We start from the raw sequence: 14,606 nt of genomic DNA, 5'->3' as shown, positions 1-14,606 counted from the left end.
GGTCATTAGGATGATTATGATAGTTTACTTAACTATTGGAATTTGACTATTAACACATGTAAAAGGATGACACGGAATCAGCTGGTGAAAGTAACATTTGTTTATTAGAAAAAGGGAGCTGGGAGTGGAGGTTGGTTTTGGCGGAAGTGGGAAACAGTTGTTCCAGGGTGGGTAGAGAGGCCTGGCTGGTATTGGGAGTGTGGAAGGCCTTGGATTCCTCCTGGGAGAGACACAAAAATCAGTGTGAGGCAAAAGCAGGCAAAGTTGTCTGGTAATGCTGGTAAAAAGCTAGTGTGGCACGCAACAAACCGTTCACGGCAACAATCCAGCAGGGAATGAGTGCAGGCTGCAGGCTTTCATAGTGTGGCTGACGAGCAGGTTGCAAGTGTGGTTGATTGGAGATTGCTCCCAGCCATGTAGAGCAGACCAGCAGGCAGAGAGAGAGACACACAGTAGAAACAAACACATACAAACACTAACAGGGGTTTCAGGGACGGGCAGTGATAGTCGGTCCGTTCTTCTATATGTCTGTCTTTGGTTTTCTAAGTGTTATTCGATCCATATGACAATAGAGATATGTGCATAAACAACAAAAACACTTGGGGTATAATGTTCGAATAATGTTATCACCAAACATTTTAAGAATGTTTTTAGAGAAGGTTATCCTATCTTTCAGAAGTACATTCTAGGAACCAAAAGAAAACTTCCCGATGAAACCATTCCTAGAAGAATGAATGGTAACATTCTCAAAATGTTTTTAGAACCAACAATGTCTAGCTGGGAACTCAGACATGCCTACGCAAACATGCAATATCATGAATTACGTGCTTTTTTTTCTAAAAAGGAAAATGTGGTGACATCAGATTTCTTTTAAACATCCTTTTCAAACAAATGCAACAACTTTGTTTTTTAAAGCGCACTACAAATAAATCTGACGTTGACCATGACCCTGTTAATATTTCGCATCACAGGAACATTTTATAAAAAAATAATAACCTCCTGAAAACATTATCCAAATGTTGCTTTCAAAATGTTCTTCTTTGGTTATCATGTAACATTGAGGGAATGTTCTATAAAAGAACATCTTTAATGTGTTACCCCAACAACATCCAAAACACATCCTTAGAATGTTGGAGGCAAAACGTTCCACCTTTGTTAACATATCACATTAAAGGAACATTTTAAAAACACTTTGTCATCTCAGGCCTCAATAACATCCTGAAAACATTTTCAGAATGTTGCTTGGAGAATGTTATTTATTTGTTATCATGTAACATTAAAGGAACATTTTATAAAAAAACTTTCTGTCATCTCAGGCCTTAATAACATCCTCAAAACATCCTCTGAATGTTGCAGTTAAAACGTTATGTCTTAGTTAACCTTAAACCTTATAGGAACATTATTTGAACAAATAAACATCCTAAAAAGGTTCTTTGAACATCAGATTAAAACTTTTCTTTAAAACCTTGTTAGAACCAATAGGTAACATTAGCCAAAGTTGTGAGAACGTTCCCCGCTAGCTGGGTAGTAACTGAGTGTTACAATGAATATAGTGAAGTAAAAATACCTATATTTGCCTCTTAAAGGTCCCCTATTACACTGTTTTTCCTCAATATATTATAGGTCTCAGATGTATACAAAACATGTCTCTGAAGTGTTTGGCTCTAAATACCCAACAGATCATTGCAGCATCCCATAATCCCCTCTGTTTCAGCCCTGTTTCAAAAGTTCTGATTTTCTGTCTTTTACTTTAGATGAAAATAAGGAGCCCCTCCCCACGCCCCTCTCATTTCATTTCAAACCTTTATTTAACCAGGTGAATCCCATTGAGATCATCAATCTTATTTTCAAGGGAGACCTGCTGAGAGATATTTGGTTAAAAATAACACAATGGTGCTCTAGGAGGAGATTCAGGTGATAAGGTGTATGGGTGGGGGGGGGGGGGTTACCTTGGTTGGTGATTGGCTAATGGTTACACAAGCCAAAAAATCGTTATGACATCATAAAGTGGCCGAAATCTGATCAGCTTATTTTCAGACAGGTTTTTATATAAATGGATCAGGACAAAAAGTGAGCCTGACGGTACTGCTGCTTTTGTACTGATACTAAAGAGGAGGATTACACTGAGGCACACTCTACCTTGAACTTCTTCTGACATTAAGTTCTCTTTTATATGCTTATCAAATAAAAGAAAATCATTATAAATTAGATTAAAGGTGTACTTCTTCGCTGAAATTATGACATCACTATTCTCCAGCAAAGCACAGGAAAAGGGTCATCAAGTATATAGTTAAACTGATTTAATGTTAAATAGAAAATATGAGGCTTTATGGCTGATTTAAAGAAATGCAACCTAATGTTATTAGTTAATGTTCACCTTGACTAGGGCTACGTATTAGTGCAGTATGCATTCTGTTCTATAACAGGAATGAAGAAAAGGTCCAGAACAACATTAGGCTTTGAGATCGAGGGGCACTATTTATCTCTTTTACAAGGTTACTGCTGCTTCTGTAAAGGATGCTTTAGAGATGTTGGGTAGAGATGCATGATTTATATTGGGTCATTAATGTTATTATGTGCTATTCCGTTAATTCAACTACAGCCGATAAATGAATGGCTGATAATTGGAAGCCAAATTGCTTTCATTGACTTTCATTGAAGTGCAACAAATACTCCTGATAAAATAAGACTGTATGCACCTTGAGAGATCCGCCAAAAACACCAAGAAGACAGCACACTAGAAACCAGAAAGCCAAACATGCAGTCACTGTTGTGGACATTTTGTATGTGGTTTAAGAGCTGGAAAACAAGATTGCATGTGTTTGTTTCACGTGCTTCACTAGAAAAAAAATCATTCACAACTGTTTTATTTTTATTTGATCTAACCAGGAAAAACAAATCTATTTTTGCAAGACAGCGAGGGAGAAGCACTTTAAAACTGTACAGAAACCAGCTTCCTGAGTCTAAGTTCATGTTGCAGCTGGTTCCAAGCAAATGGAACAGTGCAGCTAAGGGCCAATACTAAATGCCCGAAGCCGATAGGTCCCCTTCTGACGGATGCAGATCTGCAAATAAGATGGAAGAGCAACAAGTATAGCCTTATGATAAGGATGTGCCAATGGTTCTTTAATGAGTGGTCAGAGCAGACCCTCCAACCCGAGCATACAAGGCGCAATGATGCACAAGGGTTTAAGATTGGAAATGAACGTCAGTGCCTCGTGGTAGACACTATCCAAGTAAGATGGGCATAAAAGATGCATTCATCTAACACAGACATAAAGGTAGCAGCAGCTCTGTTGTCTCTCTTTGGCCTTGAAATAAAATAAATTGTTCAACCAGTTGTTGAATATGGGGCCTAAAGGAGAGATAATTGTTTGTTTGTAACAGTAGTGACATACGATTGTGGTTAGGAGTGCATAAAACACAGGTTATGAACTTTTTTTAAATGAAACAAAAATGTGAAATGATCAATTGTCTTATCATTATCGGCCATGATAAACAGACAATCACCAATAATCAATTCATTTATATTTGAGTGTTGTATGTCTTTTAAAAAATGGACCTTGACCTCTTCAATAAAGCAGATGATGAGGATGATGATGAGGATGATGAAAAAAATCCATATCATCTCTAGTTTTAGGAGGTATTTTGCTACTGAAACAAAATGTGACAAATAGCTGGATATTTTTGGTGTATTACTTTGAATGTGTGTTTAAAATGGGCTCAGGTTGGCTCTGCTGAATTGGATTATTAGTTAGCAGGGACATCCAAGGAACACATCAATCTTTGGCTGAATACTTCATAGCCCTATTATATATTTTTTCTTAACAAACATGCTGATACAAAATGCTGAAAATGAGATTATCTCTGTGGGCATCTGTTGCATTTAAATTGGAAGACATTAGTTTTCCTGCACAGGCACACCTTTACTGCCAGAGTACGAATGCGTTACACTGAGACGCCCTGATTGCCTCTAAACATGTTTTAGTTCAATCGATGTTGTAGTCTAGTCATGATGAAGGATGGCTGTTATTATTTCCTAAACTGTGTCACTTTGGGTTATTCACTAAACAATATGTTTTTGTGAAAACTAAACTAAATGCTCTTTTGAATGCCACTAGAAAATGTACCTGCACTTTCAAAAATGTTCAATTTATCAGAGTCAGAATCAGGTTTATTGCAAAGTCATCAGACATCAAATAAATGTGCTTCTGTGTGCAAATAAAATAGAGCAAATAGTACTAGTCTAGTACTATTATAAAACAATTTAAAAAACAATTATAACATTTTGAAAAATTAGAAAAACTGTTTGAAAATGTATAAATAAATAAAATAATGATATTAAAAAATCATGATTTATAAAATAATACATTTAAGGTGTGGGAGCTGTGCAATTTTAACAGCGATGATACTGAACAAAAATGTGCACAATATACAAGTAAATGTGCAAGATGGAGGTCAGAGGAATCCATTTGTAACAAAGGAACAGTTCTAGAAATATTATAAAAAACGATTATAACATTTATTTTTTATTTTGAATATACAGTATATACAAAGCGTTCTGCAATATCTATCTCCATTAACTCCTACTCTTTCTCTAACTAGCACCAGCCCTGCTCATAAGTACTACCTGGCCATGGACCCGATGGGGGAGGTTCTCTACGTGTCGGACACGAGCAGCCGCAGAGTGTACCGGGTCAGGAACCTGGGGCAGCCCAAAGACCCCTCTCGTAACCTGGAGGTGGTGGCCGGCACCGGGGAGCAGTGTCTACCTTTTGACCAGAGCCACTGTGGAGAGGGCAGGAAGGCCGCTGATGCTGCACTCAATAACCCCAGAGGTAGGACACTATACGTCTACTGTAAAAAAAATACGCTTTCTCTGACAGCTCACAGCTATTACACACTGTCACTGTGAGCTTAAATTACATGAATCACCCCTCCAGCAGATCAGCATTTACTGACACTTGCTCTTTGACTATTTCTCTAAAAGCAGCGTAGACCACATACATTTTGAATTTATTGTTATCCTTATTTCATGAGAAGAAGGCTGGAAGTCTGCATGTATGTCATCACATCTCATCATTTCCTTCTTGGCAGAGTGCAATATGTTCAGAATCAGTATTGTAATCATCATGGGACACACACAAGCTGCTGTCACAATCTCATCAAAAGTCACTTTGATAATCCCAGATCTATCTTTCTCCTGGAAGTATTTGAAAAATGGAAATCCGCATGGGAGAGTGATTTATTTTTTGTGTCGCATGGCAATATTGTGATATATTTAAATTGGTTTCATTAGCACATCCATCAGTCCTTGGTTTTCAGAATGCTTGGTTATAAAATATATAATGCTAGAAGATATATCTGCATCTGTAAAGGACCAGTGTAAGCATAAAACTCCACAGAACTAGTATTAAGCCAAATAATACATTTGGGATAACTTAGTCCAAGAAACACAGTGTATTCTTCTCTGGCAAAGATACACTGCCTCCATTTGTTAGTGAGCAGCATCTGTAGTATTTACGTTGCTCTCTTTATGCGTATTAAGGTAACACTCCTTTTATTAGCCTTTTTGTCATTGTTTTTTCCCAAATACCACATGTACCCCTTGTTTATTTTCTTGTGTTGTCGTGGTTATGCTTTGTTTCTATCCTTATATAATTTGATGTTCAGCTTTTCAAGGGGACCACTCTAATGGTTTAGAGGTAGCAATGGACCGAGGCCTTGGTGAACCATAGGCTAAATCTTTATTTTGAAAGGGCCTTGTTGTGCTTTTTGGGTTGAACCCTTTCCTGTAGTTTAGTATATAGGTTTTTGTGTATGTAAATGGTCTGCAAAGGCTGAAATCCCAAAGTGTCCTCCAAAGGGAATTTCTTACACACTCCCCCCCTGCCTGAAGACGTCTTGATTGGACTCCTTTGTTTACTTCCCTGACATAGGGACACTATGTAACACGCGGCTTCTATTGGCTAGAGCTCTGACACATTGTTATATGTTAAGAGTCAGGACATCTGTAATCCGTTGACAAATACCTTTTTGAAAATTAAAGCATGTAAGTATGTTGAAATGCAAATGTGAAAACCTGAAGTAGACCCTGATATGTCTTAATTATTTGCCATTAATGATATAAATACACCAAAAATCGGAGTAAGAAAAAAACAATACTGAATGCTCTAAAAATAGAGCCAAAACAAGCCCACAGAACTGGCAAAGAAATAGCAAAGTGTGTACATGTGCGCCGCCTTTATCTCCTTACTGCAGGATTATAAATGCTACACTGGCCAGTGGATAGTAAATTGCAGGGGAGAGAAGACATTGTTCTTCTTAAAAAGGTGTGGCACTTCAGCAGAATGGTGCAGTCCAATTATCCCGGCCCCTCTTCTGCAGCTGCTCAGTCTTTAGCAAGAAGAAGATGGGATACAGGACACTGACAGGAAGTTGTGAGCTCTTTACATCAACACCTCAACTGAATTTACCTTGAATGCATGCACTCAATCTGGGAGAAAAATAAAGTGGGCCTAAACAAGTGCCTGTGTATAAGGATGTCAACAAAAGTACAAAAAACTTTAACATGCCGGGGGCGGCCGCCACAGGCTGGTTGCTGTTTTATTATACATTAGAAAACCTGTAGATGCCCTTGTTCAGAAAAATTATAAAACTCTGAACTGACTCCCCACATTTAATTGTGTGTACATTATTAATTTTCAGATAAGAGGCATGAACTATTGTTTTATTTTCTCAGACAAAAGATAATTGCAGTACCACTCCATTGTGATTAGATTTATTCACAAAATTATAATGCTGACTTTTCTTTCCCTTTGAAAATGCAAATATGTTTATATAGGACATCAGTTTTCTGAAGCGTAATCCCTGAACACAGTTTTATGTTATGACTGATTCCTGTGTTATGTTTTGGCTAAAGAGACAATCATTAAAATCGTCAGTTCTCATAAAATGTGTGTAATGGCACTTTCACTGTAAGCCCTCATATATTCAAATATGCTCGGGCATTAAAAATGATGCTTAATTAGTTTAAAGGACCTACTGCGCTGTTACACAAAAACAACCCCCCACATCCCCACCAGCAGTGTCGACACCAGCGAGCACAGATTGATGGATTCACGCTGGTTGTGCCCTGCCACCAGTATTATTTAAAATATGAATTGATTAAACCATCCAACGCTAATGTTCCTACTCTTTAGTCATCCAATTGAAGTGATTATCATCATTGGTTGAAGGCAATTACTTTGTTTATGTGATTTACCTTAATAATAATAATAATAATTGTTCCAAAATGGCTATTTACAAAAGGAAACGGTCTGCGTTACGTGCCAAAACACTGCAAAAGCTTTCCAACAATAGACATTTTGCCAAGTCACAGCAGGAAAAAAACAGGTGTAAACTTGTAAATGTGGCAGCAGTCCATTCAGGTGTTCTAGTTTCAGGACGCTGGCTCACTCGCATTATTTACTGGGACGCTGTAATGGAATGAAGCCATCATTAGTTTGATTAGTTGCACCTGTGCTATTCTTACAATTACCAAAAAGACTCAATAGTCTGATTCCAGCCCACATCCAGAGAGAAATAGATTTTATTCCAGGCCATTTCTGAACAAACTCAAGGGTATTTCCCATGTAAAACAGATTTTGATTGAATGCATCGTTTCATTTACATAACATCCCAGAAATCAGGCAAATCCTGCCTTAAAATGTTCCAGAAAAACTAGTACATTCATTTGTTAGTTCAAGGCTGGATTACTGCAATTTCCCATAGTCATGATGTCCCAAAGCATCCCTTGTATTGACCCGTGTTTTGACAAGAACTGGAGAAAAAATATCAAATAACCCCCTTGTATTAGCTGCAGTGCGCTTGATTTCACATGAATTGGAATCTGATCCATACAGCTTCTGAGTGACGCTCACATCACATCAGCTCACCTGTCATCATTCATCCATTTGCTAGTCGCCACTGTGAGCAGGATTGTTGTCAGATCACATGTAAGAAGCTCCGGTTGAAAAGGTAGAATGGCATGTTCAATCCAGCCGATACAGGAGAAAAGAAAGGTTGACAGCAAAAATGTGTCCGTTTAAGGATGAGAAGACTGAGGAAAATACTTTTTTGTTCCCCTCGAGGGACGCACGTGGCCAGTATGCTTTCTTTAGAAGCAGTAGCAAAATGAATTGCAGACACACGCACACGCACATCTTGAACAACTCAATCTTCCAAAACGGAGGTAAGCTGAAACCAGTTGACGTCGCCATATCATTCCCATAGCAGAATAAGTGTAAAAAAAAATGATAAAGCAAGAGCAATGGAAGCTTAACTGAGAGAAGCCTGAGTCCTGGGCCAACACAATGAGCCCTTTTTGGACTCTGAACTAATAAAATAGTACGTGACTGACGTGATGCCAGAAGGGAAAGCAAAATAGATGAAATGCAAGAGAAAATAAATCAGATACCTCTCTCAGGTTTCTCTGCTTCAAGACGCACAAGAGATCCTTTGCTAAAGATTTGCTTCAGCAACTTTGTGATGGCATAAAAAAGGAACAATTCATCTCACTTGTCACGGATGAATCAGCATGTACGGAGCACCTTTATGACAGAGAGAGAGAGTGGTGCAACGCTTAGAAACTCCCCACCACGGTTTGATATATTCCTGCATAATGTTTCTGTGTGCGCCTCTGGGGGAAATATACTCAGAAGTCATGAAAACTCTGTGATGAGACACATTTCTGACAAAGGTCGGCGCAACTTTTGATGATTTATCTCCCCCACAACAATGTCAGGAGGCTCAGCAGAGACAGGGAGCTTTTTTGGCCCATTCTCACAGAGCTTAAAAAATGCAGAGTCAAAATGTGTTCCCTGTAAAATGAAAAGAAAAAGGTTGTTGCTGCATTTCTGACGGATATGACACCTCAACTGTAGGACTTTAAGGCCAAGCTTCAAGGAAGAAACGACACAGTGACCTCGTGTCTGTGGCACATGATTTTCAGAGGAAGCTGGAGGTGTTTAAACCTGACATACAGGCGAAGAGGGCCTGCTGCACTCCAAAGATTTTGTAAAAAGCAAAGAAACCATGCTGAGTTCCTGGGGTGGCTGATCTAAAATGTTCAAAGCCCCTTTGAGGAGTTCTGCTTGGGAAAACAAAGTTCCGCTGTGCACCGGAAACCCATTTTATGTGAGAAATGTCACAGAATTCTTGAGATAAAGACAGAGTTTCTGACCAGCTGCTTTGCAATCTTGATTTGACTCCAAAGTGAACTGTTGCTGCTGAAGGCTCACTGTGGCCCTCTCACTTTCTGCACAATATAATCCCGTAAAATGCTTTCTGTATTGAAATGATGGCGCTAGGGTTGGGAACCGAAATTCGGTTCCAGATGAGAACCGATAAGAAAATGCCGGGTACCGGGTACCCATACAAAATACACAATTTTGGCTCTGCTTAACGGTTCCTAAACGCGTTAGACCCTGTATTCCAGTGGGTCCGTCTGCGCCGCAGTGACCCGGTGGAATACGGGGCGGACCTGGAGAATCACAGAATGGCCGGTCGTCAGCGGGCCGTTGGCGGCCGGCTCGGTACGCTGACGGCCGGCACCGCCCTTAATAACTGCATTATGTAAGTTGCGCTAACAGGCGACAGAGGTCCACAGTTGCCCCGCAGCGAGGCTCCCCCCGCCCTCCCGTAGACAATTCACGAGCTCAGTCACTTCATAACACCAAAGATGGATCGTGGTAAACGCTCTAAAGTGAGGCTCCACTACACTAAAAAAGAAAAAGACAAGGCACAGTAATGCCTGTTAATAGCTTGCCACAGGCATAGCTCAGTTAAAATAAGCACAGCTATTGTGCCATACATTTGTATTGCATGTATATTTTTTATTTGTAAAAATGTCAGTTAAAGCTTAAAAGAATAAAGATATTTTTGTTATCTAAATGTTTGACCTCTTTCTTTTACAATTTTGGAATCGAAACGGGGAATCGATAAGAACCGGAATCGATAAGCAGAACTGGAATCGATACATTTCAAACGATACCCATCCCTAGATGGCGCCCTACGTTTTCTTCAACATACTGCTGTGACTCAACATTTTTCAATATAAGGAAATCATTCTAAAATCCACTCACAAATGAATATTTTTCCAACTATCACACCTTTTTTTTGAAAAAGCTAAGCTATATCTGACTTGGCACTTCATTTTTTTAGGGTAGTGCCTAAAAAAACAAACAAATTTGACATGTCGTGCCTGTATTCAAATTTAAATATTAATACGCTATGTTGTCAGTTCACACAGCGAAGTATACTTGAGGTCACAAAACTGCATATACCGTGAGGACTGAAGGATATAATTTGACCCATTACAGTTGATGCTAAAAAGGTAACAAGACAGTCAGGGATAGGGATGGGTACCGAGCCCCGGTATTAAACGGGCCCCGGGGCTGAATTATTAAAGACTGTGGTACCGTTAAGCTACAACGTTATCGGTCTTTTTATCGGTGCAGGAGACATCTAAAACATGTCATATGTATTATTGCTACACAAACATTATATTGCAGTTTTAGTGTCGCCAACTCCGTTTCTAATACGCAAAAAGACTGCAAAATGTGTCTATGATTATTTTTAGTATTTTCGATCTTTTCCAATACAATATAAAAAGTATTAGTACCGTTAAAACCTTAACAATACCCATCCCTAGTCAGGGAGATGTCAGTCAAGCAGTGTCTACACACCCACACAGTTCTGCCAACTTCCCCCCACTTTAACAAGCATAACTTTCCGCAGCAGCGCAATACACTCTTCTTCATACAGAAATGACCAAGACTTGCACTGTTGCAATCTAGAAGGATGATGTTTGTTGATGTAATTTGAGAAAACTGTGTTAACAAATGGGTAATAACTGGCCATAAAATAGAAATGCAGGACTAATCACTTGACCTTTTTTATTCAAATAACATTAACAGCCTGACTAACAGGGTAAGAAGGGCTTACTTTGACTTACAGAAGAATATGGCACTTGTAGGCACAACCAAAATCTGCCTGTCGTATTAAGCTTCTCTAAAAGAGAGAAATCTGCAGATTCGGCTTTGATTCCCTTCCAGCTTAAGCCCAGTTCAAGCTATTTGAATCATTGCACATATATTTGAGACATTAAGCCCAGAGTGTCGATTTAAAGCGGTTCATCACTGTACCCTTAGTTATTAGCTGACAGAAGTGGATTCCAGCTATGTGTCTTTGCCCCAGTACTACATTTTAATTTCCCTTCTACACCCCTGCCTTTTAGCCAGAACAAGTCTCACTGGATCTTTGTGACTTCCTTCATCAATAAAGCACTGTCACCCACAGAGAATATAGAATATGGGGCGAGGGAGGCTTTTGTTTTCTTTCTTTGCACTCGTCTGAACTAGCAAAATGTAGATGTCTACACAAAGTGCAACAGTTTGGAAACTGACACCAACATGGCTAAACTGTCAAGACATGAATACTATTTCATTCAGCTGTACTTCATTATTTAGATATTTTATTCACAGTCAGTGCATTAAATCATTTTGTACGGATTTGTAATGGTTTAAATTACAAACGAACATGACTCTTTACCTGACGACACTAATACTGCAACTTCAAATATATATTAGTTCATTGGGGATAATAATATAAAATACTTTGATGCAACTCAATCTGTGTATCTACCGTCCAATTGTTTTTCTTTATTAAACAAGTAAACGGAAGAGCGTCTGAGAGACGTTTTTGCTTTTTGCTTTTTACCTTACTAAATGTTCTAATGGTCATTGGAGCGAGGGGCGGGGTGAAACTAACGGAAGTGATTTCAAAACAAAAGCACTCGTTTGCTTGGAACAGTGATAATATTATAAACAAGGGGAAACTAGGTGAATTTATCGATCACAACGAAAACGGCCAAGACATATATTGAGCCCAGAAAATGAATGTTATTTAAGGGCTGTAAATATAATAAGCCTGTGTCTAAAATGGACAACATTGTTAGGAGATTTAAACTACAGCGGTTCTGCACTGCGGTCAAATCAGCCGTCTCTCGAGTTTGTTTTTTCAAATCAGCAGCTCTTCATTTTTTGTCCTGCTATATTTGATGATCGATACAAGTATTTGTTATCATAAGTTCTTAATAAAACTGACACTGTTGGACTCGGTACTAGTTTGACTGCTACCAGAAATAAAATGAAGTAAGCCTATACTTTTACTGTGTACTTAGGGAATAATCCTCTGCCAGAGTCTCCTCCAGTACATAAGGCATGTTTTCTGCTATCTTTGATGAATGATAAAAAGACAATTTTACCATTAGTTCTTAATGATATTGATACTGCTTGACTCAGTAGTCTTACACCTACTACCACAATACAATGAAGTACTTCTAGTGTGTTGTTTAAAAAAACAAATCCTCTGTCAATGTCCCCTCCTGAGTACAAGAATGCATGTTTTTCTGCTATTTTTAATAAGCATTAAAAAAACTTTCTTCCTGAGACTGATATTGTTGGACAGAGTATTTTAAGAGGATATGGTGGACATATTATCAGCAATACTTCCAGTCAGTACTACGGCAGCAGCATTTTTACACCTTGGAAATTCTTTAGAGACTGGCCTGGATAGCTGGTCACAACTATCCTTCAGCAAAGTGACACAGTCTGTCACTCTTGTTGGCCTCTTATGATGTTGCTGTCTTTTAATATATAATTATTTCTCAGCTGCTAGTTCGTCACAGATTCTTCATTTTCATCAGCCTCATCCTTCCATCAGTCCCAGTCAACGCCTCCAGCACACTTCCAGTGTCTGACTCCATATGATATTGTCCTGATGCTGTAAGGGTGATGCCCCATGATCACACAATGACCCCTCTAAAGTCTGAGTGCCAAGGACCTCATATTATGTCTGTCATTAATGTTACATCACCCATTATAACAATTTGCTTTCCTTTTTTTCTCTTCTCTTAACTGAATAGCCCTGTCTGTAAGTATAATACAATGTAAAGGCCTTTTCCTGCACCCTTTGAAGGCTTCAAAACAGGCATTTTTACTGTATGTGTTTGGAGAAATAACACAATCAATGGCCCAGAATTGTACTTTATAAACTATGAATCTTGGCACTTGAAGAAATACAGACTGGTTAAGCCGGCCAGGTTATATATCCCTTTTTTGGAGCCCTTTTTTTCAATATTTATTAAAATGTTTTTTAAACAAACCACTATCTGAGGATAATACAAGCAACAATAAAACGCCCTTTATCTAGATTCTAGAAAGCCATTGAAGCCCATGAAGAATTTATCCTTCCACAAATCTTTTCATCTGCTGTATTAATAAAGTTGCCACGTGTTTTCAAATTCAAGTTAAGGCACTATCTGTGCAGAACATTACAAATATTCTTCATTTGCAGTATTTTATTTTAAAAGTGTTCAGAAAGACTGCATCAATGATATGCTACAGTATATATCTATATATCTATATACTGTAATATCAATATTGTTAACTTCAATCAAATTCAATTTAAATAGTGGGCAAAAATGGGTTAATTGCCATGCATGTGATGTTTGATATAGTTTACGTTGAATTTCAACTATTTTAGGCAGAAAAACGTATATATTGACTATAACTTCTTTTACAATTTACTATAATTTAGAAAGGTTTTTGTGAGAAATCATTTCAAATTAAACTTTTTTTCATTTTATATTTAAATTTGAAATGTTTGCACACAACATTATTAATTTACACATTTTTGTAATTTAAAAAAAATGATGAATCCATTTATTTTATTGTGTTTCCTTGAGGCGTGGGAAAATATATCAGCATGTAGTTCAACATGCAAATGTTCTAGTGCAAGTAAGTAAGTATAACATGGAAAAGGAAATAAATAGGTTTCATAGGAGGATGTGGATTTATTTTCTCTCACCTTGTAATTACACAATCAAACAATCTATAATTTAGCTCTGGCCTTCACTCACAAAGAAACATTTAGTTGAATTGGACACATTTTTCGAAACTCTATTGACTGACATGCAATGACTGGGAGTGATGGAAGAATCTGCGAGGAATGAACTAGGAGCAGAGAAATAATCATATATTAAAAGACAGCAGCATCATAAGAGGCCAACAAGAGTCACAAGGGTTTGTCACTTTGCTGAAGGAGTTGTGACCAGCTATCCAGGCCAGAATCTAAAGACTTTCCAAGTGCTAAAAATGCTGCTGCCGGAGTACTGACTGGAAGTATTGCTGATATTATGTCTACCATATCCTCTTAAAATACTCTGTCCAACAATACCAGTCTCATGAAGAAAGGTTGTTTAACGCTTATTCAAAATAGCATAGAAACATGCATTCTTGTTCTCAGGAGGGGACATTGACAGAGGAGTACTGGAAAAGTACACAGTAAGTACTTCATAGTACTTGTGGGGGTAGTTTCACTAGTACTGAATGGCAACAAAAAATAATTCCCTTATCAAACTTAGCAGAAGTGGCTTGATTCTCAGCAGGGGACTTTGACAGAGTATTTCTCAAAAAATACACAGTAAAAGTACTTTAATGTATTGTTAGTAGTAGGCTAACTAATACAAAGTCAAACGGTATCGATTTCATTAAGAACTAATG

General features: G+C 38.1%; 1 protein-coding gene across 1 annotated transcript in view; it reads left to right on the top strand.

Annotated features, from left to right (window-relative positions):
• tenm1 (teneurin transmembrane protein 1) overlaps positions 1 to 14,606 on the top strand; it is a 217,906-nt gene that overhangs the window by 154,033 nt on the left and 49,267 nt on the right. Inside the window, 1 exon segment of the mRNA XM_079670275.1 lies at positions 4,606 to 4,838. Coding sequence (XP_079526401.1) covers positions 4,606 to 4,838 — 233 coding nt within the window.

This window comes from Notothenia rossii (assembly GCF_949606895.1).
Source record: "Notothenia rossii genome assembly, chromosome: 3".
In the NCBI taxonomy this organism is placed as follows: Eukaryota; Metazoa; Chordata; class Actinopteri; order Perciformes; family Nototheniidae; genus Notothenia; species Notothenia rossii.
This window is presented reverse-complemented; position numbering and strand designations above follow the sequence as displayed.